The sequence below is a fragment of the Melitaea cinxia genome, chromosome 2 (genome assembly GCF_905220565.1).
Source record: "Melitaea cinxia chromosome 2, ilMelCinx1.1, whole genome shotgun sequence".
Taxonomy (NCBI): Eukaryota; Metazoa; Arthropoda; class Insecta; order Lepidoptera; family Nymphalidae; genus Melitaea; species Melitaea cinxia.
Window position 1 is genome coordinate 8,296,583 of NC_059395.1, and position 27,954 is coordinate 8,324,536.

General features: G+C 31.7%; 2 protein-coding genes across 2 annotated transcripts in view; one reads left to right on the forward strand and one right to left on the reverse strand.

Annotated features, from left to right (window-relative positions):
• LOC123659246 (extracellular sulfatase SULF-1 homolog) overlaps nt 1-16,850 on the forward strand; it is a 139,636-nt gene extending 122,786 nt beyond the window's left edge. Inside the window, exons 6-17 of the mRNA XM_045594497.1 lie at nt 8,296-8,434; nt 8,722-8,909; nt 9,546-9,710; nt 10,089-10,272; nt 10,348-10,495; nt 10,563-10,711; nt 10,796-12,273; nt 12,375-12,489; nt 13,081-13,300; nt 13,539-13,670; nt 13,753-13,828; nt 16,406-16,850. Coding sequence (XP_045450453.1) covers nt 8,296-8,434; nt 8,722-8,909; nt 9,546-9,710; nt 10,089-10,272; nt 10,348-10,495; nt 10,563-10,711; nt 10,796-12,273; nt 12,375-12,489; nt 13,081-13,300; nt 13,539-13,670; nt 13,753-13,828; nt 16,406-16,487 — 3,076 coding nt within the window. The 3' untranslated portion in view covers nt 16,488-16,850. The remainder of the gene's footprint in view (nt 1-8,295; nt 8,435-8,721; nt 8,910-9,545; nt 9,711-10,088; nt 10,273-10,347; nt 10,496-10,562; nt 10,712-10,795; nt 12,274-12,374; nt 12,490-13,080; nt 13,301-13,538; nt 13,671-13,752; nt 13,829-16,405) is intronic.
• Nucleotides 16,851-17,841: 991 nt separating this feature from the next.
• On the reverse strand, nt 17,842-19,579 carry LOC123663887 (MRN complex-interacting protein). The gene is made up of 2 exons (XM_045598538.1): nt 19,117-19,579; nt 17,842-18,636 (listed from the first exon to the last, which is right to left on the reverse strand). The coding sequence occupies exons 1-2, from the start codon at nt 19,165-19,167 to the stop codon at nt 17,875-17,877; spliced, it is 813 nt and encodes a 270-aa protein (XP_045454494.1). The 5' UTR covers nt 19,168-19,579; the 3' UTR covers nt 17,842-17,874.
• Between the last annotated feature and the right edge of the window lie 8,375 nt (nt 19,580-27,954).

A 27,954-nucleotide genomic window follows, 5' to 3' on the forward strand; every position in this document is an offset into this window, starting at 1 on the left:
GTGAATTTCATTACATTGTGTGAAGCATTATCAAAAGAACTGCAATCGTTAAAATCTCTCTTACACAATTGTTTAAACAATCCTCTTAAGACGCAACAGTTGTAAAGAATCTTTTTTTAGTCAAATTTATTAATACATAAAATGTTTTATCACGTATTATCAGTATGAGGAAGTGCAGTGCACAAATCAGTAAGAGGAGGAATAACCCAAATTACTAAAGCTCCCAATTTCAACAACAACTTAGAATACAATACAGTTACTTAATTCCTGTGTAAAAACTATTTAGTTAAAGGCAAATACTATTAATAGTATTAAAAATTAAGAGATACCTGTATCGTTTTATAGTTTATAGTTTTATATGACTGACCGATTGTAACGCATCGCTTGCTTGCATTATGCGGATAAACGATGTACTGTTCCTTTTTCTTTTTGCATAAATGTTTAGATCTTATGGCAAATCGAACCTTAATCAGATGACGAGACGCATTATCCACGGAACCATGTATCCATATAAAAAGTGTTAAAGCATTGAGCCCGACCTTGTTTTTTCGCTACTCGGAAATTTCGCGTACCCAACTTCGTACTTTACGGAGCGCCCTGAATAATTTTACCGGCACTCAGCCTTGCTGCTGATTTATGTTTCATAAGAATATTTAGCTCTGGATTACGGTCTATGCTTTTAAATTTTTTTGGGATGTTATAAATTATTTGCAATATCATCTCCGATTTATTTATTATCTATGCTTTTATTGAATTTTGATATATTGAAAGTGTAGATTTTTAGGCCACATTATAAGAGGTATCTTAATACAAGTATCTTTGTATGAAAAATACTGCATCTGAGTACTAAGAAGGATCTGATTAAAAATACCTACGCAGCGTTGTTTTCGTTTCTTTTCATCTATAGTAAACTTTTCACTCATCTGACGTCGTTTGAGAACGCGTATAAAAAAGAAGACGAAACATTTTATAAGCAAGATTTATGAGTTGAATACTCGAGTTTGCATATTTCGAGATGTCGAATTTAATATTCCGTATTTGTCGCCGTTCACAAATAGTCAGCTTTGGAAACAGACATGAATTCCATGAAGACAGCGCAGGATGCTGACGACAGAAAATGCAGCAGCTGTGCTTTGTTATTGCTTGTGAATTTCAAGTGTGCCTCGAACTGAGAAAGTTGTCGATGCGGCTTCAATTTACATTGCATTTTAAATTGAACGCAAAATCATTCACAAAAATTTTCCAATAGACTATTTGATTAACGCTTGAGATAAATCGCTTTGTAAATTTATTTGATACAAAAGCAGTAGGACTTTTTTTTTGTATGAGGTGGAGGAAAATATTATTGTAAAAATATTTTTTATAATACCTATATACCAGTATACAATAAATTTGTAATAATGACAATTATAGCTTGTTCATTATAATCTGCTACAAAAGTATATAATACTTAAAATGGTAATGTTATACTTCGATTTAATATCTACATAATTTGATTACGTATATAAGCAGCAATAAATCAATTGATACAAATTATACCAGCATTAATTTGAGATAAATATCACGTCGGTTTTGACGACGCTGCCGCTGATATGAAAATAATTGCAAATAGCATTTAACAACACCCAACAAAAAGAAAATTCTGTGTTGATAATGAAAACACACTTAGCACTAAAGAAAATGCACGAAGCACGACAAATACCTTGATGGTCTATTTAAATGTTTGTCATTGCCCGCTCATATTGAACACGCGACGTTTAATAATTTGGTAGTTATTAATTATTTTAAACATATTCAATATAATTCAACTATATTGAGTGGCTTTTAACTGGGATTTTAGTATTTTGAATTTCTAAAAAGATTGATTGATTCAATTTTGACAAGACAAATGATATAATTAAAGGTAAAAATAAGACTTTTTTGTATTTAATTTGTTTGCTTGTTAGTTCTTTTTTTTTGTCAATTCTTACGAAGGTTAAAAGATTTGTTATATAATTTTCGTACTAGAATTTAAATGTGACATCTGTATGTTTACTTTTCTTATTCGGTTAGAAAATATGCGTAATTTAACTGAAAGATGATTTATGAATATCAATATTTGCCTATAACATGTGAAACGACAGCAATAAAAGTAAAAAAGGCTTACGGTTACATCGCAGTGCATTCGTATAATATTAAGCAATACACTGAAGAGTACTCGTAGGTATTGTATTGCATATTATGCTAAATATAACCTTAACGTGTAAATTGTGCATCGTTAGTCCCTCGGCTATGAAAAAGCAAATTTAGTATACTTACCGATGTTAAAACATGTAGGTTACTTTGATGAGAATTCTTAGCTTAAATTCATTCTAATATTATTATTATATTATTCTAAATACTATATATTTTCGTGTTAGTTCTATGCAGTATTTATGGCTTTAACAGCAAAAATCATGTACCTACTAAAAGTACAGCGTTTTTGGCTTTTATTCAAAAAATTGATATAAGTATTGACGATGAAATAGTATGTTATGTCGAAATCAAAGTCACAAAAAACCGTTTAGCTATGAGTGTAAATAATATAGAAAGTGTTTATTATAATCATACTTTATTTAACAATTTTTCGACGATCATTACAATCTCTCTCTTTCATTATCATATTAGGTTATAGTCAATTTTGACGCTTTTCAAAATAAAAAAATCAAAATCGTATTTTTTTTAAATTAAAATTATATCAGACTTCTGAATATAGATTCTGCAGAGAAGAATCAACAAGAAACTACGCTTTTCATAAAGTCGTATTATATTTTTGCGAGCATATTATCACCGCTGATTCTGACGTTGGACATGATACTATGGAACAAACTCCCAAGAGTCATTCAAACTAATCCTTCCCTTGTTTCCTTTAAATATAAATTAAAGAAACACTTGCTTTCACTAGCTAATGTGTAATCATCTGTATATTATAGAATATGTATGTATTTACTTATATGTTATAGTGAGTATGTATATGTTTATGTTTATGCATATGTATATTTGTATTTTGGTATGTATCTTTATATGTATTTGTTAATATGTAGTATGTTACATTTTTGTATATATATATAAATTTTATTCTTTTACTTTATTTATTTTTTCTTTGTTTTTTTTTTTTTAATATTTATTATTTATTTTCTTCTGAATGAATACTTCTTGCACTGTTTGCCTCGCTATATGAAACTCATGACCATGGGTTGACTGGAAGAAATATCTTTCAGAGATAAGTCCACCTTTGCCATAAACCATTCTATTATTGTATGTTTTATATCTATTTTTTGAGTGCAATAAAGTATATAATATGATACCGTGTTTGTAAAGGATGAGGCAGAAACAAATAAATGCAAAAATTCAATAAGTACATAGAAGAGAAATTCAAAATCTTATTTTAATTTCCTTCGCTATCTCAACTATTTAAATAATATCTTGGGGACGTGTTGGCTAATCTCAAATTTAAATTATAAATCTGAAAATTCTGTTTTATTAGCTTCGAGTCATGATGGGGTAAATGTCCCAACTTGCACCACCACTGTGGGTACGTCCATGGATGCTATATCTGTGCAACGATGCAGCTATTGATAGACCCAATATAACAACTTTAGTATACTATTTAATATTTTGGCAAGAATTTTGTTTGGAGAGAACAGGTCTTAAAGCGAAATCTACTCGTTAGGCCATTAGACTGGTCGCGCCGCAGGACGTCCCCTCCACAAGGTCGCCGATTTCACTGTCTTCTACCAGATCTAGACTACGTTAAAAAGAAAAGGCTGGCTGTGTTTAAATTCGTGGAAGAAGATAGAATACACATAACAGATGAAGATAGGTATCAGCAGTTGACGTCCATTCACGGCGATGATAACAATATTATCAGACCAGAAAAGTGACAACTATCAACTCAATTGACTCAATCCAGTTTTATTATGTTACATTATATTACGGTAATACGTATTGAAATTAGACAAGTATAAAAAAAATTACGTTAAAAAACCTCTATTTGAAACAAATAAAAAGCGGTAGTGGAGCAACGTCGTGGATTAAGCTGTAACACTGCTCTTACACGGAGAAAGAAGCCTGTACCCAGTACTGAGTAAAAGGCTCAATCAATCAAATGTCTTCATGAACTTTGTGAAGTTACTTAAAAAGTTTAAAAAAAGAAATTACGTACTTAAACTTTGCCAAAAGGCAACAAAAAGATATATTATCCTGCTCAGTCGGAAGCCTCGACTTTGATAACCGAAAGATGCAATTTTAAGTCTTGCTTATACTTTCCGTTTCTTTTGCCGTTACCATGTAAACTTTTTAATCGTTTCGATTTATTGTGGAGTCTGAAATCATAATGACCAATTTAAGGTTATGAAAGACATATCAACAACTGAGCAGAGAAATCGTAAAATGTAATTTTTCGTGGCTATTTGATACATTTTGTTTGCTGCCTGCTTTCCAATACCACCCTTGGGATATCTCCTTTCCAACAAAACAAGAATTATCAAAATCGGTTTATATCGGTTATTATATTATAACCTCCTCCTTTTTTGAACTCGGTTAAAAAATATGTACTCTTACTTCTCAATAATTTACGTAGATTTACATTATTTAAAATACCTACGTATTTCTTTCTCTTATAATTTTTCGCAAAAACATATTTTCTTTTCATAAGGTGTATTAATTAAAATTAGACTATTAATTTATATTTATTTAATGGGCACATTGACAACACGGCGCCGATAACCGGTGTCGAACGCAGGACCAACCGCGGCTCTTTTAATATTCAACTATCGGCGCTTTGTGTGGTCGCCAAACCTGTCCCCGGAGATCAGGCGCCAAAAATAATAAAAAATAAAGTTCCAAAGAAGTTTTTATTCATTATATTTCAAAAATAAAGAAAATAAAATAAAAGTATGGATAAAAGTCGTATTCAATATCAAGGCGGGTGCGTCTTTGGTGCCTGTATATCGGGCAAACCGCTACGCATAATATATTGTTCTTATTAAAGCCTACTGCGACTATAAAGTTCATTTTCACATTACTTCACCAGATGCTAATCTTGACCAATCCGCACGTATAAACATTACACACTCGAAAGTTTATGAAAATTAATTGACCAATGATTGTAACTCTAATATTAACGAATCAATTCCAACTAATATTTTAATTATGGACATAGGACTGAATATATCGAATACGGGCATATTTAATACATAAGTTACATTTCGTCCCTTTATTTTAAATTCAGCTTTTGTTCCTCGATAATTGTGTTTGCTATTAAGCTAGTGCAGATTTTTATTTTATGTTAAGAAAAGATAGTAAATTTTGGATCTGGACGGAATTTTGAATCTCTAAGTGTTGGTTGTAAATATTAAATCCTTTTCTTATTGCGTTTATATTTTAATCATTTATTTATTTATTGATTTATAAGATCACCAACATACTGTACACTTTTGTTACATAAAATATAATAATCAACAGTAATATAACTAAGTGCCAGCACAATTAAAGGTGACGACAACATGCAAATCAATAATAGTAAAATTAAGACCGCGTACGTTACAGTGGCAAAAATATTCTATTTACATAAGGAGAACAATGTTAAAATAGAACAATATAGAATAGATCCAGTAGTCAGAATAGTTTTGGGAACAGAATAATAATTCATGATTACTCAAATGATATAAGAATTTTTAGTTATTCAATTTAAAAATGTCATTAGAATTAAAAACTGTGAGATAAAACAAGTAATAAATAAAATTTAAAAAAAAGTGCATACATAATTAACATCATTTGAAAACAATATATATGATATATTAATATATTATAGTGCTGTGTGGCTACGGCACCAAAGAATATAGCCACCCCCTCTCTTCCCGTGGGTGTCATAAGAGGCGAGTAAGGGATAGCAAGGTTCCACTACCACCTTGGAACTTAAGAAACCGACCGATGGCGGAATAACCATGTAACCGCTGGCTTTGAAATGCACAGGCCGAAGACGGGCGCAGCGTCTTAGGTGCGACAATGCCAGCCCTGCGGTCACCAACCCGCCTGTCCAGCGTGGTGATTATGGGCAACACACATGAGTTCGCGCATTTTTGGCGCGAACTTGTGGAGGCCTATGTCCAGCAGTGGACTGCAATAGGCTGGAATGATGATATATAATTATATATAAAATTCATTCAACAATGTCATAAAAATTAAAAATTAATAATTAAAACAACCAATACATAATATCATTTAGAAAAATATCATAAACTTAATTAATAATTAAATAAAAAATCAAAAGTTGTACACAAAATTAACACCTATATGACAATTGACATGTTTACCCACTATTTACGAGTATATCATAATAATTTCCTTCTTAAATTTGTAGAGACTGTCTGAAAAAAGGTCTAACTGATCAATTTTTGCAGTTTCGTTGAATTCTTTTACAAATTTATTTAAAGGAGCATTTTGCCTAAATTTGTATTAAATTTCGAACTTCTTAAAACATTATGGGACTGATATTTTTGGCAGCTTATAAGGAATCAAAAAATTCGACGGTGAAAGTAGTTCGGGTAGGTCTAAAGAGCCATTAACAATCTTATAAAGAAAAACTATGTCGAGCATGTGTCTTCGATTCGCCAATGATTGCATTTTAAAAAGGTGAGTCCGTTCTAGTACGACTTAACTTTCTTGGCCAAATTAAACGAGTAGGTTAGATGCCATAAAAATCATATTTATATTATATATATTATAATTATATTTCGAAAAATATAAACCATGATTGGGAATAAAATAAATAATTACCTTACACATACACACAGTCATGTGTTTCTATATGTTTGATATGTGTTTTTATATACATATATTACAATCAGGTTCAGGCGGGAATCGAAACCACAACCCGCGGACCAAAAAGCACTACAAACTGCGCAAACGGGCTAGTTTAGTATTGAAATATTTTGATTATAACTCACTGTTAATACTAACTACTAAGTCTACTACATAAGTCGTACATTTATACATGTAGGTTCGACTAGATACTAAGATCTATTAAGACTTGCAAACAAATAGCAATAAAAGTAAATTACATATGTTTTGACTCAACTGAGTTATTTATTGCTAACCCGTAGAAGAAAACAACTTAAATCTGTTCCTTTTTGCGGTCGCATTGATATGCGTTTTTTTGTGGTTTCATTATAAACTTTGTTAAGAACACCGACGACTTTAATGTTAATATGCAAAACAAATATACGTAAAATATTATATAATAAAGATACAATAAAGATAATTTTCTCATTTATAAAAAGGAATTAAGATATTATACTAAGAATTATGAGAACGCGTTAAATGTGTTTGCAGCTCTATTAATATTCCTCTCCATCTTATCTTTTAAACCATTATTTAAAGTTAATACTCAAATAATAAAAACCTACGAATAATTTAATGTTATGTAACATTGATGACATGAAGATCCGCTTTATTTTTTAGAAGTAGAAATAGAGAAAAAAGGCATCATATTGTAATTTTGTTTGCTAATATTACAAAAAAAAAAAAATAAGAAATTTTTTAAAATACCTACTCAATTTGTTGGACCTCTTAGAGGAATCCGTTTGCCTTTTATTCAATTACAGTATCTGTTTTAAAGGATTGTGTATTTTCTAACTGTTAACGAGGTTCACATTAAACCGTCATAAAGGTCATTTTTAAAATGGGACAAAATAGTTATTAATCATTTTACAGAGTTGTTGGTAGAGCTAATAAGAAAAAAAATACAAGATTAGAAGACAGATGAGAAATATATTCCATACACACTAAATCAAAAATAATATCAATAATAAGAAGAAGAAAAAAACACACTAAAAAGACGTAAAAACTAGCAATATTCATCAAACAAAATTTTGTGGAAGTAGTAAAATATACTTGGGTTGTGCAAACTGTTAACAGCATTTTTTAGAACTCTAAGGATTTAGTGGACTTAGTGACGCTGTATTTCATGCAAGATATTACTAATTTTCTACTAAAACACAGTTTATATATTATTTTTCAAAAGAGTAACTGCGGAGTTTCTTGCCGATTCTTCTCTGCATAATCTACATTCCGAATCGGCTGTAGCTTTACTATTACAAAAATAATACTCATTTTTAAAGTTTTAATTTGTAAAATGACGATTCGAAAGTGCTCATGGGGCCTATTTCAATAAAGTTTTTGATTTTGATTATGATTTTGAACAAACTTCATAGAATACAAATTGCTATATGTTTACATGATATAATTGTAATAATAAATACATATTATTTGTAGCACACCAACATACGACATGGCTCCAAATCCTGACAAGCAATGGATTTTACGAGTCACGGAGAAAATGAAGCCCATTCACAGACAATTCACAGATCTTCTAATGACCAAGAGATTGCAGACACTACAGAGCGTTGACATGGTATGTTTACTATTAAAGCTACTGTCTTTTTGGTACATATTTTACTTGCACGTGTAATTATATCAATTACACTTAAACAGGATAAATATCATGAAATTCATTTATTTATATTAAACATTTGAAATAACGTTTCATAGAAAACTACATATTATTTTAAGACGATATTCGAACAAAGACGAGTTTGTTCGAGCGTGCTTCATGATGAATCTAGCATGCTTGGTTCTAGATCTCCAGGCATCCTATAATTCAGTGGACGAATGTCGATTATATCAGTCCTTAAATTGCAGGCAGTCGAGCGAGTCTATCAGGAGCTCAAAGCGCTCGGAGAGTTAGATAACACTTACCTAGTTTACACGTCAGATCACGGATACCATCTGGGCCAGTTTGGACTGGTTAAAGGGAAAAGCTTTCCCTTCGAGTTTGATATACGTGTACCGTTCCTTGTTCGTGGTCCTGGAGTCGAACCGGGTACAGTGTAAGTATTTTAATGTACAGCTCGAAATAACGACATTATTTCAACAATTTAATTATAAAATGTACACTTTTTATTACTTTATCTTGTGTGACGTATCAAGTTGTAATCGGCAAAGTCGGAAAGCACAAAGAAATCTGCATGTTTTAAGAGAAATTCTGAGACATACAGTCATGTGAATATATGAAATTGAGAACGCTAAAACTAATTATACAGCAAGTACGGAAATCAAGGCAATGATAAGTTTGATTGTCATTAATTTTGCTGAATCAATAACTTTTTAATTACTTAATATAGTTTACGTACGTCGTCTGAGTTTGAAAAACAATTAAATGAAAAACTTTAAATTTTTATTAATTTTTGTGTGGTAATTATTGTTATTTCGTGGTATTTATGTTTCTATGTATTTAAAAAGAACTTTAATCTATAATTGTACACTTAACAAAAACTAATTTTACCACTAATCAATGAACATCAATGAACTACGTCATCATATAACAATGAACTAAGTAGGCCATCGCCTAAATTGCTCTGAAATTAAAGTGTTTACAATCAATCAAATTAAATGATTTACAACAACCACTAATATATTTAGAACACTTATAACAACAGATATATTTGTTTTATTTACTGTTTCAGGGTAGACGATATAGTACTAAATATTGATTTGGCACCGACATTCCTAGATATGGGTGGAGTAGAACCACCAGCACACATGGATGGTCGTTCTTTACTACCTTTACTTCAACCGAGACGTAGACGAGCTGCTGCAGCACACTGGCCGGACACATTTCTTGTTGAGAGGTCAACGTGGAATCTAACTTTAGTATTCTATTGTTTGTTTAGTCGTCCAATAATTATAATGCTTAGAGTTGACTTGTCTTTTTCTGATAAAATCTCTGCACTGGCACTCGACGCTTAAAATTGTACCTGTTAGATCTTTATCTCCCTACATTTATGCTTAAAAACTTTAATGTATTAATTAAAACGTCAAAACTTGTGAAAATTCAAATTTTAAACAAGTGGCAAGTATAATCCTGACCTGGACAGTCAGAAATTTTTGTAATAAATGTTCCAATGGACAGCTTAAAAATTTATCCAATATTTAGTTTACAAATAACTTTATTTAATATGCGTCAACAAGATTTTTTTAACATTATAATTTTATTTGGTTAAATACAGTTCTGGACGTCGAGAAACTCAAGCTCATTTAATGGAAGAAAGATTGCGAGCACAGAAATATAGCCAAGAGATGAACGAAAAGTCAACTACTGTACAACCACAAGATACGTCGTCAGAAAAGGTTGACTTTGATGTCGATTCTGAAGATGATTTCTTAGAGCTCGACGATGATGATGACGATAGTGTAAGAATTATAGCTTCTCTTTTAATTAAAATCCTTTACGTATTCAATGTTTTGATTATGATAATTTAATTTTAGGATAGCGTAGAGACAAGAGATCCCTTAAAATTATCGGCGCCGTTTATATCCAACGAGAGTCACAATCCAATACTCGAAGCGAGTTTAGAAAAGGTTTTGGATGCTGAAGAAGCTGGTACTAATAATCTTAATTACCTACCTACTTCAGGTATATTTATTATAACTAAAATGGAAAAAAATAAAAATTTATATACTATATGTTAACCTTTTCACAGATATTGAAAGTAGTTTAGTAAATGGCAAAGCAGCTCGGTTAGCAGCAGAATGCTCTAAAGCTGAATTGAGAGCTCCTTGCTCCATTGGACGAAAATGGAAATGTGTCCTGGTCAATGGACGATGGCGTAAACACAAATGCAAATATGAGGTGACTTTAAGCTATTATGTTTAAAATGTATATAATATTAATAAGATTGTCAAATACTAATATTTATATTTATTTATATTTTAGCCAGAGATAAGCACTTCACAACCAAAGATGAGTACAAAAAAATGTGCTTGTTTCACACCAAGTGGGTTGGTATATACAAGATTAGAAACTGATGGTACCATTGCTAGGCGACCAGTTGAAGTACAAAAAGATAACAATAATACGAGAAGCAAAAGATCATTAAATAATGACGTTTTCGAACCCGACACTGTTGACAGTATTCTAGAAGAGAATCCAAGTATTGGACATTTGAGCTTTAAAAATGAATTTGTTGATGAATCGGAGAACAGAAACATTGTTAACAATATAGATAAACTTATAAAAGAAACTGAGGCATTTCTTAAGGCTTATGAACGTACCAAAGAAAATATAGATCATAAGAGGACTAAAAGAAAAGCACAACATTGGAATCGTAATAAACATAAGCAAAAAAACGATCCAATGTTGAATAATAATGAATCGTCACTAGAATGTAAGATAGAAAAGGATGGAACAGTTAACTGTTCACAAGTTATTTATAATGATTTAAAGGCATGGCACACGAATAGATTAAGTTTAGAAGACCAAATAAGGCAGCTGAGAACAAAACTAGAAGATTTAAAGGAAATTAAAAGGCATTTAAAAATTAGTAAACCTGCAGTCGAGATACAAACGATAACACCGACATATTTAAGCCACCAATTGCTTAATAAGACTGCAAGTCATGAAAATAACACTAAAGAAAATTTTAGAAAAAATCGTTTACATAGGCTCAAATCGAAACACCGAAATGGAACTTTGTTTGATAAAAAATTCAGGCAGTCAAACGAATACATACTACCGACGGTAAATTCTAACACTAAAGACGACGTTTTTAATACGCAGTTAAAGAATGAAACGTCCCCGGAGACAAGTATGGGATTAATTAATATTTCTAATCAAGATATTAGTAATGATACAAACCAGACTAATCATAAAGACGAATCACTGATATCTCCAGTTATAACAGTTACAACTAGTCAAAGTTTATTTGATCAAAATTTAATTGACGAAAAAACCACGCAGCCAAGTGTCACGGGAGTTTTTGGTGATGTAACAGCAACAGAATTTTCTCAATTTACTGACGCATATACCACAAAAAATACAAAACTTAACGAGAATCTAACCCAAGTCACGAGTGATTGGAAAACAACACCAGTTGACTTTTTTTCGAATTTACATTATTATAGTTCAGCAGCAGATAAAGTTATTTCTGCACATAAATCAAGTACAATAGAACCAGTGACGACAGTTAGTTATCTCACTAGCACGTATAACCCCTCGACGAGACCTAGGACGACTGTTGGTACATTAGGACCTACACGATTCGATGCATCGGAGTATGAACAAAGAAATCCAAATAAGGGAAGTTCTAATAAGAATGGCATATTTGGCAAACCACCAGACGTGTTTCAAAAGAGACTCCATCCTTTATTCATTGAAAATGAAGATCAGCATGTATGTTACTGTGAGGAGAATCGGTGGGTGGTATTTTTTCATTTCAGTGTCAAAATGTTCTTATATATTTAATTACTTAGATTTTTATTCTATATTTACTTATTTTTTATAAAAAAAATTACAGTAAAGTAAAACCAGTGGGCCATTCTTATTTGGAAGCTGCACAAAAAGCTAGAGAAGAGCGAAGGAAATTGAAAGAACAGAGATTACGAAAGAAGTTGAGGAAAGCGAAAAAGAAGGTATTCATGTGATTTATATATAATTACTTGTTTCTCCTAGTTACTTTTAATTACTTTTTTCTCCTAGTGTGATGTTAAATAGCCTATAACTCTTACAAATCTGCCGTTGTATGCCGTATATATTTAAAAAAATACATTTATTTAATACACTGCTGTGTGGCTACGGCACTAAAGAATTCAGCTACCCCCTCTCTTCCCGTGGGTGTCGTAAGAGGCGACTAAGGGATAACAAGGTTCCACAACCACCTTGGAACTTAAGAAGCCGACCGATGGTGGGATAACCATCCAACTGCTGGCTTTGAAATACATAGGCTGAAGACGGGCAGCAGCGTCTTCGGTGCGACAAAGCCAGTACTGCGGTCACCAACCCGCCTGCCCAGCGTGGTGACTATGGGCAAAACACATGAGTTACCGTTATTTTTGGCGTAAACTTGTGGAGGCCTATGTCCAGCAGTGGACTGTATAGGCTGTAATGATGATGATGATGATGATTTAATACACAATTAAGATATGTAATAAAAAGACAGTTAAAGATTTATTTACTAAGATAAACATGTATCATAATTTGTATTTAGGTTGTTGTACTTTCAGGCGGAATTGGAAAGACTATGTGAATCGGAACGCATGAATTGCTTCCGACACGACAATGACCACTGGCGTACCGCTCCGCTTTGGACTGCTGGACCTTTTTGTTTCTGTATGAGCTCTTCAAATAACACATACAACTGCGTTAGAACAATCAACGCCACACATAACCTACTTTATTGCGAATTCGTCACTGGATTAATAACTTATTACAATTTACGAATTGGTATGTTTTTTGTTTGTAGTATTATATTTTTCAAATTATCTAACAAACGACTGAATTTATTATGAACAACTTAAGGATACTGCATTTAACTTAAAAACGGCACAAATAAAACTATTTCTAGCTAGCTATTATGTATAAAATATTGAAAAGTTATTGCGCATATAAGTCATAATAAAATAGAAGGATAACTACAACTAAGAATGAATGTGCTTGTGAGTTATTATTATTATTTTTACAGATCCTTTTGAAACACAAAACCGAGTGAAATATTTAACATCATCGGAGAAAGAATATTTTCATAACCAATTGCAACAACTGTTAAGTTGTCGTGGCCCATCGTGCAGAAGATATTCGCATTCGAATCAGTCCGGTAAGTTTATATTCATGAGACTAATACTCAGTAGTTTAGAATTAAAATTATTATTCATTTGGTATTTTTATTTGTTTTCTAGGAAGCAATGAAGATATAAGTAGACGTTATGAGGATGATCTTTCATATGCTGGCGAACCAATTGGATATAACGGAAGGTAATTCGTTATTTCGAAGTTATTTGTGGCTGATTTTTGACAGGATCTTTTCATGGTAAAAATAAGCAAAACATTCAAGATGCCAAGTAACAGATAACACATAACTATTATTTAACTTACGTTATATAAGTTAGTACATAATGCTTGGATTCGGGAATTAACCGATAGTTTGGGCTTTATGTGGCCACCTGAACAGATCAAACGAAATTGTTTTCAAATACTTGTTTTCCTTGTGTGCATCGATGAATGAAAAAAGAAATAATTAAAAGGAAATGCAATGTGTCATTCTCGAGTATCCAGTATATTACAAAGACTGACAGACTGGTCAATCTTTCAATGATTGCACCTTTATTTATTTATTTTAATAGTCCAAAATCCCAGAGCCATCAAACATCACTTATTATTTGATGTACGAAATTTATACAATGTAGTTGTATTAGTGTGTACAGTGAACGTACACATACCCGCTAGCTTAGACGGACGGCCAATTATTAGATACCAGCAGGCCTAGCATGCGCGCCACGACAAAATTTTGTCTACCCCTTTTCTCGTATTATGTCTCTATGTCTACAGTAGCTAACATGCGTGCACGTGATACTCTTCTCGTTACGTCAATAGAAGAGATAATCATTAAATTTTAGTGATCTGTGATATTTATCTCTACGGAAGCTAACATGACATCGTAATTTTGTCGAATTTTGTCGTTTTAGGAAGAGAAACTTCTCGTTTTCAATATTATCGACGAGAAAGACGATAAATAAAAAATAAATAAAACCGGGTGCCTATTTTTTGTATAGCATGGCGTTTCCCTATTATAATTATATAATTTCGGTATACGAAGAGCGGGAAATGCGAAAAGTCGAGTGAAGTGTGCCATATAATGACACAAAAAACGTATTTGCGCCCTGTTGCTTCTTATTCTAAATAATAATAATAATAATACTTTATTTCAGACCAAAGTATAAGTTCATATTGGGTTAGTACAACAAGACAAGACAACATTCAGAATAAAAAACAAAACAAAATTATATTAAAAAAATCAATAAGTAAAAATAAAATTAAATAGAATAAAAGTAAAATCAATAATCAAAAAAAAAAAATTCAAAAATTCAAAAAATTTTAAAAATTAAAAAAAATAACAATGCGTGATAGAATTACAATTATCTAATGTGCGACAAGATATAAAGCACAACACGAGCATATTGTTTTACATATATAATTAAATTCATTTACTTACGCCGTTTTATTTTCCATATCAGATTTTTTAAATTAGATATACACTTTTTATCTTAGCCAAAAGGCCGAGAACATTGTTAAATAAAACATGTGTCACTCGTTTGAAATTATACAAACGTTGGCTCATCCCGGTTTGGCACGATTGGTCAATAACCTTGTAAATTCAACTTTACGACATAAGAAATAAGAATGATATTCAGTTGTGATTATGGTTGATAATGTTTCTCTACTCGACAAGGCGAAGTCTTCGGAAGAGAATTTTGTCTCTCGTAGTGCGCATGTTAGGGTAATCGAGAAAATACTCGATGTAGACATTATCTCTCTCTCTCGTCAAGAGATATCTCGTTGTATGCATGCTAGGCCGGCAGGAGCCAAAAGAACGTAAAAATTATACTCACCATACCTTTATTCTAATGGCTTATTATTACGTATGTTGTAGAAAATATTATCAATATATAATTATATAAAACTAGCTAACCCCGCAAACGTTTTGCCATAACACAAAATTTCAAATATTTTTTCTCAATTTGATCGCAGCACCAACTGTCGGGACAAACTGAAATTAAAATAGAATAATATTTAATATTTGATGCTGCGATGGTAGTGCAGTCTACCGGATCCAATGTAAAACATTCCAAAATTAACAACTACTTATAAATGAAAAAATAGTTAAATAAACATTTTCCAGTGGACCAAATTGTGAATCTAAACCATCCTCGAATCCCCATGAACTCACACAAAAAATTTCATCAAAATCCGTCCAGCCGGCTAGGAGGAGTTCAGTGACATACACACGCACACAAGATATATATATATATATATATATATATATATATATATATATAAAGATTGCAAGAATAATACTAATAATGCCAGACACTAATTTAATTACATTCAAAGCTCCTTACAAAATATATGTAGCAATTCTTTATATGAGTAAAATGTTTACGTTATTATGACAGGCTAGAATAATTATTAAAGAACTCATTGATTATTAATGAACCATTTTAAACTTAATATAAGCTTCATGGTTCCACATAGTTGTTGATTTAGGACCAATCCACTTTGGCAGTTTAAAAATATATTAAAATGGCCCCCTAAACATCAAACATACTAAAAAATGTCTGAGGACCTGGGATCTTTCTCTTTATCCTTTCAGCATGTAATATCCCACAGCTAGGTATAGGCCTCTTTCCCCATGTAGGAGAAGAATCAGAGCTTAATACTACGCTGCTCCAATGCGCGTTGGCGGGTTGGATTCTCTTTATGGGCTTTTATAATAGTTTAAGTTGTATATTTTACATTAATTTATTAATAAGCTGATATATTATTGTAATTTAGACCATGGCGAATTGGCGGATACGGTCGACGTTATGCAAGAGCGAGGGAATTACATCGGCGCCGACACACGATGGCATTCTAGTCGATTTAATTTATTTGAAATATTTTTGTGAAATTTTCGTAATTTCTTGGTGATTATAAACCAAGCGGAATGTATTAAAAATAATAAACCGGAAACTGCACCACATGCAGAGAATAGTTGGAACTGGAAACGACAATAGTATAAGCTATGTATTCTTAGTAAAACTACATCGAATCTTATAGGGCTTCCCATTATAATCATTGTCAGTGTATATTTACATTTCTTATTACATACATGTATGACAGCTTGTAGTAAAAACTCTATTACTGTGCCTATATCCTTCTTGTTATATAATGGAAGTTTTTGGATATTACTTGAATAATTCATAGTACCTTTAGAAAAAATATATAAAAATGTTTTGTCTATATTTTATTTATTCCACTACTACATACCAACAGTCTTCCCTGTTTCTCGTGAAACTTACTAAGCAATCTCATCATATGTAATCAGAGTTCCTAGTGCGAGTTTTGTTTAATCCGTCTCGCAATAACGGGCGTAAATTTTAACTTCATTTTGTATGGGAAATTCGGCATTTCAACCTAGTTCTCGCGTTTGCCGCTAGATGACTCTGTATGAATTATATCGTATACTATTCTTTATCGTCTAGGCTGCAGTTTTTAAATTCCCATGCAAAATAATCTTCACGTATAAACGCATTTCTCTCATGTTTCTGTGAATAAAACTCGCACTAGGCACTCAGTTCGGAGATATTTTTTTGCATTTCTGCCGTAAAGTATTATACGTAATATTAGTCTCTAGAAATTAAAAACGTAAGATTACTACAATAGGTATACTTACAATATACTACTTTATTGCTCTACACAGACTGTACAATTTTGTAATTTCTTTAAAAAAACTATAATTAGTAACTAGTACTCGGTAGATATATTAAATGTTTTAAAATCAAACAAGCCTGTAGTGTATTTTATCTGTTAGAAGTAAAAAGTGATATGAAGTTGTTGCCATGTGACAAATGAAGATGATAATTCTGGAGATAATTTTAATAAGTGGCCACACAGTAGAATTTTTTTTTTTAATTCTTATTTTAAAGAATGGAACTAATTTCTTTTCTAACCAAGTCTATTATAATGTAAATCCCTAAAAGATAATTTTTAAAATGGTCCCTATTTTAAAATAAAAATAACCTATGACAATCAAGTTAACCTTAATTATGTTGTCATAGGAATTGTGCAAATGTGAACAGTTAAGAAAATTACCTCCCAAATTATCCTTCAGACATTTAATATTAGTAGTTAAACGGCTAGTAGACTTTCTTTAAAATGTAAACTTAATAAGGAATATGACATTAGTCTGTGGAACATTCTGTATTACAATTTATTAATAAAACTAAAAGAACTTTTACATTGTTTAATTTTTATATAGTATGTTAAAAATCCAATATTGTATCTATTTCACTATCATCACACAAGTCAAATATGTTTTTATTACATTTTTTTTTCATACTGTTCTCATTTTCCTCTAAATCATCACTATCAATAAACTGTGCCCATTTGGAGTCTTTCTTTATTTTTTCTGGTTCAATGTGTTGTCTTTTATGCTGCTTTATTACATTAGTATTATTTTGAGATTTAGTGTGAAGATTTGACTTAAAAGATTCTTGGTTTTTTGGCGCAAAACTTTTTGCTGTAGAATTACCAACATTTGTATCAGCTATTAAATTAATTTCATTTCCTAAGTGACTGTCCATATTCAATTCACAAACATCATTACTATTAACTGAATCTTCTAAGCCTTTCACCTGGTGATATTTTCTTTTAGCTTTTCTTTTTTGTGGTATTTCTAGTAATACTTCCTTACCATTGAGATATTCTGTCTGACCAATTTCATGAGTTTCCTCAGCTTTATCAACATATACCGACCACTTGCTTTCTTTGCTAACATTTTGAGGTGTAATTATTTTCTCATCATTATTAGATCTCATATTATTATCTAGATTTTCATCATATTCACTATCATCAGAATCATTTCTGTTCTTTAATATTTCTTCTTTTTCTCCTCTCATTTTATTTAATTTTTGAACATGAATTCTGCATTCTTTACTAGTTCCTAACCCATAGTGCCTTTTAATGGACTGTTTCTCTCCACAAAGCTTACATACCCATTTATTGTCTTTTCTAGTTTGATGCACCTATGAAAGATCTAATATGAATGCATGCCTATTATATGGTCTTATAAATAAAGAAAAAAGAAAAAAAGATGTTATAGGTATTTATTATGGGATTATGTTTACAGACTGTACAAATAATTTACATAACAGGAGACTACTAACTGTGAAGTTTTTTTTCATAACTGTAAGTTACGATCTCCTGTTGCTTTTCACATGAGTACATAGAATCCTAATAGCTGTACTTTCAAAATTTACATATTCCCTTTAACATAATTAAAAATGTAGGTAATAAACATTATAGTCAAATAATAAATTCCTGCTCCGAAGGTTGTTGGTTCAATTCCCACCTCCTGTCTGGGTGTAATTTGTGTAGTTTTTATTTATATAGGTATGCATTATTTGTTTGTATATTTATCAAAAATAAATAAAGCTTATTTAGTTTGATATAGATATTTATTTTTTAATCAGGTTCCGTATAAAAAGTTGATAATTTTTATTTACCTGAAATACTGCACATTTATAACATCTCAACACTTGAAATATCTGTGGCATAGTATAGGTATAGCTAGCTATTGCTAAAAGTTAGTTATATAATTAGAGCTTATAAAATTAACAATATGAGGATTGTTTGTTTTAACAGGTAACTTCATTCATTCCTTTAGTATAATGGCTTCCAATTGTGCTAAGATAGCACAGATGATTTCGCCAATGTCACGTAGAATGGAGAAGACACGAATGAGATTGTTCAGTGCGATTGTGGTTACAAACTTCGTATAGTTATAAAAAAAAATTTACAGGAAATAGTAGTAATTTAGTCAAAACAAATACCACTCTTCGCCTCGAACAACGCAGACAAATGGGTATTATTTCATTGTTTTGAAACAGCGGTCAAAAAAACTGAATTGCTTACTGATGATTCAGATAACAAATTGACAACTAACCCTATCGTTGTCAAATATCAGTGACAACTGACAGCTGACATGATTAGATAATTGAATTGAAATCTATGGTGTAAGCAAAACATACAAGAAATACAACGAAGTAAAAAATAAAATTAAACTGATTATATACAAAAAATAACTCCTTTTGTAAAAAGAACTTTATAAGGTAAATTTAAAGTTTGATTATATATAGAAACAACAATACCGGTGTGTCGGCCGAGTAGAATAGCACCACTCCCTTTCTTACCGTGGGGGTCGTAAAAGGTGATCGAGGGATAAAACTGTGGTTAACTGTGGTAAGTAAGGTGACCAAAACTCCTGGGGGGATTGGGAGTAGGTTCGGCAATGCACTTGCGATGCTTCTGGTGTTGCAGGCGTCTATAAGCTACAGTAATCGCTTACTATTAAGGCAAGGTTTACGCTTAATGTACATGTATGTTTATGATGTATGTTATGTTTTATTTGTCTACTAGAGTGCCCGGCAGACGTTATCCTGCCCAGAAGACAGCTACCAAATTTGAAAGCTTACATACCGATAGCATCGCCACCTACCTATTGAGATAAAAAACTACCCTATCACCCAAGTTGAACTAAATTACAGATGCTTACAAAATTTGATAAAAATTGGTTCAGTTTTAAAGTTTATCGGGAACATACATCCTGACACGAAATTTTTAAATATTTATATAGATTTAAACTTATTTCATTTTTAAGTGATCCATGTTTGTGATTTCGTTTTTTTTTCATTCTAATAATAAAAATACAAAATAAAAAATAGGTTATCTATAAAGTTGGTTTACGGACGATAGTTTTATGTGTAAGCGTTATGCAGAAACATTAACGAAAAATGCACATTTTTATGAATTCGCGCACTCTCGCTCTCGCTTGCACGCTCAAACTCAGGCGGAACGTGACTTGTTCGTGCGTGCAGCCATGTTCTTCGATTATAAGACGTTATCACGTCAAAAAAATAAACATTTTAATGTGCCTAGTTTTAAAATAAAAATCCGTACAGTAGCCGTTTTAAATTTGTCAGATACGCTTATAATACAATTTAGTATTATCAATTAAATCTATAACACGATTAAGTATGGACATAACCGCTTAAGCCAAATCCTCGTTAATCGAAGCATAGATATACCATACCGTTTTATAGGCGTGATAGATTTTAGTAAACTTTTAGCCACAATAAGTTTATTCCGTTTATTTTAAATAATAATTAAAATAAACACATGTATGTCTTCTCTGTACTTCTTATACAATTGTTATGGTGCCTGTCACAAAGGTTGCAGCCACGGCGCACGTGACAGCTCACGTGTTTTAAGAATCTATCACTCGCTCAATTATTTATTTGTCAATTTCATCGCGGTATACGCAAAGTATTAAAATAAAATAGAAAGATACACATCGGATGCATGTTTTTGTTTCCCATTTTACCAATTAAATTTTGCTCGGGGAATGGCTCTTTAAGATGTCTGTAGTCTATGATTGTTTATATTACCTAGGGCGCCTTTATTTATTTTTTCGCGATAAATTCCTAAACTACCTACCAATAGACAATGAAATTTATGATACAGGTTTCGGTGATTGATATTTAAAGGTTTTATGTAAATTGGTCGAAATACGACGATAATTATTAGAAATATCTGAAGAAGTGAAACTACCTAGGAGTTTTTATCGAAAATGGCGAAAAATATTTATAAGGTATAACGTAATAATGTTCAGGGGAATTACTCCTTTTTTATATGTATGCAGAAAAGAAAAGGGCAAAACAGAGGGCAGCTTTTCTATCGATGTTTAAGTAGGAACATTGTCGTTGGAAGTGATAAAAAAGCGTTGCCACGTTTAAAACTTTAATGGTTCGATTAATTTAAATCTTTCTTAAAACCTTTTCTAAAGATTTAAAGAATTAAAAATAATAATAATAGAAAACATAAATGTTATTATCGAAACCTAAAACTACTTCTATTACATTTAAACAAATTAGACTTTCATACTATTTTATTATCGATCCACATTCATCACAGTTTTCGTATATCAATATTTTTCAACTCGCCATATTATTTTATGTAAAAGAAACAATACACAAAAAATATACAGTGATGTAACGATTATCGTTAAAAAGTACACATTAGTATCGTATGATAAATAATTTTATTTTAAAAAATATTGCACGCTTATTGAATCTTAAATTTACTAAATAAAGAAATTTTACTTTGAGCGTTTATTTTTAATTACATATTATCTATTTTAGTGATGTAACGAATGTTGGATTTATTACATTCGCGAATGCGATTAGAAATGCGAATGTTGACTTTTCAAATAAAGTCCGCTTCAAAAGTATGAAATTTTGTATAGGCCATGTTTAACCAAGCATGTTCGAGCGAAGACAGGTCGTATGACCCATTTTGGTTATAATGGGGGGGTTATTGAGCGGCCGGTATCTGGTAGTTATTGTCTACCGTCACGTATGGATATCTGCATTTTTAGAAAAGTTACAAGTGAGTCGCTAGGCTTTAAGAAAAATATATCTCATAAAAATCCTCAAGAAAAAAATAGCGAGATGATCTAGTCCGTGTGGATGATATCTAGTCCTGTGGCGAAGAATGCGATTGTAAAAATGGTAGTTCCACATCGAAGACTTTTTCAAATCACTACCCACTATAGTAGTAGTAGTAGGAGTAGGTAAAAAATAATACGAAGAGACAACGTCTCTTCTTATACTTAAAGGTTCCACACTTCCATAAGTTTTGGATCGTCGATAATGCGAACCGCTCGGCGTTAAATGGAGTCAAATTATTGGAGTTCTTATAGACGAGCTCCTGCCTATCGAACAACAGCCCTCACAGGGACTGGCTTGTTCTTTATAAAGAAGGGGCCGATGTTCCGATGTGATGTATGGTCTCCTGCTCGGAATTCTTAGCTTTTTTGCAGTCATGGCGGTACCTAGATTTTGTAAAATCGGGGCAAAAACAAATAAACATAAAACTCTACAAGTAGTTAAAATTAAATATATCTTATTTGCTGCAACTTTTCATTAGTACATACATTAGTTTCACTATCTAAATTACTACAATAATAGCTTGCGAAGGTTTTAGTTAAATCTAACGAAAATTTACTTTTTAACATATGAAATATCAATTATTAGATTCGAATAGGAGAAGGGCAAACCCACCTTGCCTCACCGTGGCTACGCCCATGTTTGCAGCCACTGGATTTGCTCTCCAAATAATCCCGGATTTGTACTTTATTTGTTATCTACCCCCAATGATCCCAATACTTTTATTTATGTTTCATAAAAGATTCTGAAAAATCGGCACTGCAATACAAGGGGCCTCCTTAAAGAGAAACGCGCAATTGGTGTCGACGTGGGGTTAAATTAGACGAAACTATGTCTGGCTCATTCGGATACCTGCTCCAAGGATGTCTTGGTTTTAAATATAATTTGTCCCTACTACCACTCGAGGCATACTAACCGGTCACTGTAAAAAGCATTACTCGTACTGTCATCAGCATAGTAACGAATGTTGCTTTTTTGCATCATCTCATGACATAACAGAATAAACAGTGTGGGTGAGAGCACTGAACCATGAAGAACTTGACAAGTTGTCAGACATAGTTTTAGATCACACTCTGTCGACAGCAACATGAATTCTACGCTCTTACTTTTAATCTAAGTTTCGACTATTAATATTTGCACACCGAAAAAATTGGTAGAACATGTTGTTTAAAACTTAAGATTTGAAATCCTGTATACCATATTCTGGAAAAAAAAGAAATGATGGTTGCCCAGCGAGAGATCAACAGTTCAATCTGTGCTGAGCATAGGCTTTTTATGTGATAATGAAGTTAAAAATCTTCGAGCAATGCATCCTGCCTGTTTTAACATACGGTTCCGAGACGTAGGCACTGACGAGGAAACTAGTCCACAAAGTCGCTCAACGTGCAATGGAACGGGCTATACATGGGGTCTCTCTCAAAGGTAGGATTAGAAATGAGACTTACTATCCACGAGAGAACGAAAGGGACCGACATAGCCCACAGTTAGCCCGCAAGTTTAAGTGGCAGTGGACTCGTCACCCGTGTCGTAGAACCGAAGGCTGCTTGGGAAAATCCACAAAGATGAGACATCTTTACCGGAAAAAATATTCATACAAATATCAGCGGAAACCAAATCCACACGGCCGGTATCTTATATGCACTACTACACCAAAATGGTTGTTTTATTAGAATATAAGTAAATAACAAATATAAATCTTATCAGAAGTATTATGCTTCCATAAAATCGCTAAATATTCGTATCCTTCCGCGCAAATGCGAATGCGAATATTGAAAAATTGCAAACATTCGCGAATGTGAATATTCGTTACATCACAACTATCTACCCAATAACAATAATTATAATATTATTTTATTATTACTGTCACCACAAATGTTGTATTTGTCTTATGATGGTAATCATTTAAATTAATAAAAAACGAGTGTGCTTTAGACCGCACTACTGAAGTAAAACTTCTTTAGCTCCATCTAACATATATCTCCACGCTTTTGGCGCACTTTACTGTCTTATTTTCATTCGTGGTTTTGATCATAGTTTATTGGACTTGTATTAAGTACACTGATATTTATTGTAATACATATCTAGTATAAGATATTTGTGTTTGTTTTAGATTCATTCCTTTCCAAAAACTGCGCTAAGAATGAATGTTGTTATTTTTTATATATTAAAATTTATTACACGTATTTTATTTAAATGTTAAGTGATGTAAGGTATCAAAATTTCGCAATCATATTAGACAAAAAAAGTTTGCAATTTTAGAAACTTGTTAAGAAAATAATATATTAGGAAAAATCTCGTAATTTACGTTACTTTTAAAAATGGTTTCATTTCAAGTGGATATTTTACGTAATTTACTCTTATGTATTGGACGAATATTTGATAGATACAACTAGTATTAACAATTTGATTTACGTAATATCAAATTAATCTTATACTACTTACATTAATAAGAGAAGAGAATAAGAAGTATAAGTTAAGGTTTAAGACGTAGGAAATACATATTTTATTTAAATCAGAGTTTTTATAACATCGGAGTTTCAAAGATTGTAAGCTATTTTTTAACCGACTTTAAAAAAGAAGGAGGTTACTCAATTCGACCGTATATATACTCGTATATATTATTATATTAAACATTTTATTTTTGAAATGTATGTTCGGGGATAACTTCGTTTTTTATGAACCGATTTTGATAATTCTTTTTTTGTTGGAAAGGAGATATTCCAGGGGTAGTACCATGATAAGGAAACCAGGATCTGATGGTAGAATCCCAGAGAAATCGAGGGAAACCCTCGAAAATCGTAGTGACGACTAGTGCGTTTGTTAATTTTTTTCATCAACTTACGTTGTATTACTTGTCTATGTAATTGAACTCGGATTTTTTTTCGTTTGCGAGCACAATTATCATGTTTGTAGATCTGCGATTCTATTAACAAATATTTAGTAACAATTGCATCTTTAAATATAGAGGTAGCTCAATGAATAATGCCAATAATATACATAGGTATATTTAATACTAGCGACCCGCTCCGGCTTCGCACGGGTATAAAATATAATTATAGCCTATGTCATTCACTGAAAAAATGATTAAAATCGATCAGTACTTTTGATTTATTCATTACTGCCCGTGACCCGCACGCGTTAACTTAGAGTAAAAGCCGGCCGGAACCGCCGCAAACGCTACGTACCGCGATTTTTAAATCTGTAATATCTTCGAAAATATTCATTTAAATCATTTGCTGTAAAGAGCAATATAGATCTATATTAAATAAAAAATATATTTAAGGTATTTAATTGGATAAGGATTAATGCTGTATTGGTTAAAATCGCTTCGAAAATTAGCCATTATTTGTCGTAAAAAGTAAATGACAAAAAAATGTTATTGTGGGATATCTATAAGAGATAGGTATATACCATCGCAGAGTTTTCTGTAGACCTTTTCAATGTGTACAATACTTAGTACATTATTTTGATAAATCTCGTAGGGTTCAGGCTGCGTTTGCAATGTAAGCGGAAAAAAATGTAATTATTTACGACATAACATTAGAAAACTCAAAAATAACAGTATTTCTCCACTATTTAATGGATGTTATTATACATATAAACCTTCCTCTTGAATCAATCTATCTATTAAAAAGAACCGCATCAAAATCCGTTGCGTAGTTTTAAAGATTTAAGCGTACATACATGTGCAGGGACAGAGAAAGCGACTTTGTTTTATACTATGTAGTGAAGATATTTTTGGCAATTTGTAATTTTGATAAAAATAAATAATATTTACAAATATTAAATTAATCTTAAAACTACTTTTTACCGGATTACAGATATTTTTATAAAGGTAACAAAGAGTAAGGTGACATTATCATCTTTACCCAATGCTAATGTTGTACACGTACACATATTAATGTTACGGAAATAGTTATATTTTTAGAAAGCTTACATATAATTTGACATATTTTTTGTTTATGTTTAATTTAAATTAGAACTGCAAAAATTGAGGTCCTATGATTTTATAAGATAATTTGGCTAACTTTTACGTTGAGCATTTAACTTTAAAACATGTGCAATTAATTGCATTGTTTTTTTTGGATGATAAAGCTTATAATTATTTCAAAAAATAGAAATTTACAGAAATATTCTTAAAGACCCTCTTTGCCTACAAATGTATTTATTTATTTATTTAACAGTTTATTGCACATTTGAAATAACATTATATACATACACGGAAAATACAATATTATAACTTAAAAAGGTCCAAAGGCGGCCTTATTTAACATTACTTCCACTGATCACTAAGTATATTCAGTAATAGCTAAACAAACGTTATTTGTAAAAAGGCATTGTTCATTGAGCTACTTTGATATGGTCTGGCTATATGAGTAAATACCGCTCACTATGGACAAGTATTTAACGTAATTATATGACATTTACTTATCTTTATTACGTATGTTTTAAAATATTTATACAGGAAACGTATTATTAGATACAAAATAGTGAATACTTCCAAACAATTTATCCAGTCTCATTTCTCGCTCTAAATTATTTACGATAAAATTCTTTACAGGATTAATGCATTTTTGCGCTTTCTGTATAAAAATAAAATTAAATTTTTTAAAAAATATATTCAATATGATTTGAATTTTCTAATAAAAGTTTTCCTGTTATTCAATACTTGACTAGGAACCAAGATTTCTTATCTATGTCCTATACAATGTTTTCTGATTTCAAAATATTTTTTTTATTTACGTATGTTGTAATTGGCAAATAAGTAACATTAGAATGACTAGGTACTAAATTCAAACTTTTTTGAGCGGTGGATAATGCATAATTTAACTTATTGTAAATGTATAATATCAACTTTAATAAAATAATTTTTTTTTTGTGTTAAAATCTATCGACAAATTGCAGAATATTCGAAACACGATAAAATCTCTTACTAATAAAATTTTTAACAAAAAGATTTTTAATTAAATTGCACAATTCTTTTTGGCACTATAAGACGAATATTTGACACAAATTGGCACAAAATATGAGCAACAACACAAAGGCCTTAAAAATAGGCCTTATCTCTATCAGAGTTTCAGGAACTTTTATTTAAAGTCATTTTTTAAGATTATTTCTTAATTGTTTGGGGTTATGTATGTGTGGTTACCACAACATTATCACAACATACATGAAACCATTACCGTTTTACCACTTCACTTCACTGTTACCTTTACCGTTATTACCACAAACCAAATTACCTTTACCGACAAATAAGAAGCGGTTCTGAAATGAACTGGTTTTTGTTCATGAAACGAGATATTGGCAGTTCTGACTGTCTAAGTTCCCACTATAGAAAGACCTTCATCGAGCTGGTTAGTGGATTAAAAGTATTTTATATCCAATTTAATATGTCAATATTATGGTTGTTATCATAAATACCTGATAGCGATCGAGTGAAGGTAGTTTTATAGGAGGATCCTATACTATAAAAAGAACTGCTTCGTTAGTGAAAAACAGGACATGCACTCAGTTCTGAAAAGAACTACTGTGAATCATCACAGTACGCCATGTAAAAGGCGAATACACCATCAACCACACGCAGAAGTCGTAGGTTCAGCTTGTACGTCCTCTACGTATATCGTCACAATGTGTCGACACGCCGCCGCCAAGTGAAGTAAATCCCGAAAGTCCGTTCGCCACGACGAGCGCCCCCAAAATGCCAAATGAGCGAGCCGTGGGAACGTATGGCGTATTTATCGCATCGCCCCACACTACCGCGCCTCCGACGTGTACGACTGGGCACACGCGCGAGGAAAAACACAGAGCCGAAATACCAATTTCTTATTGGTTAAAAAA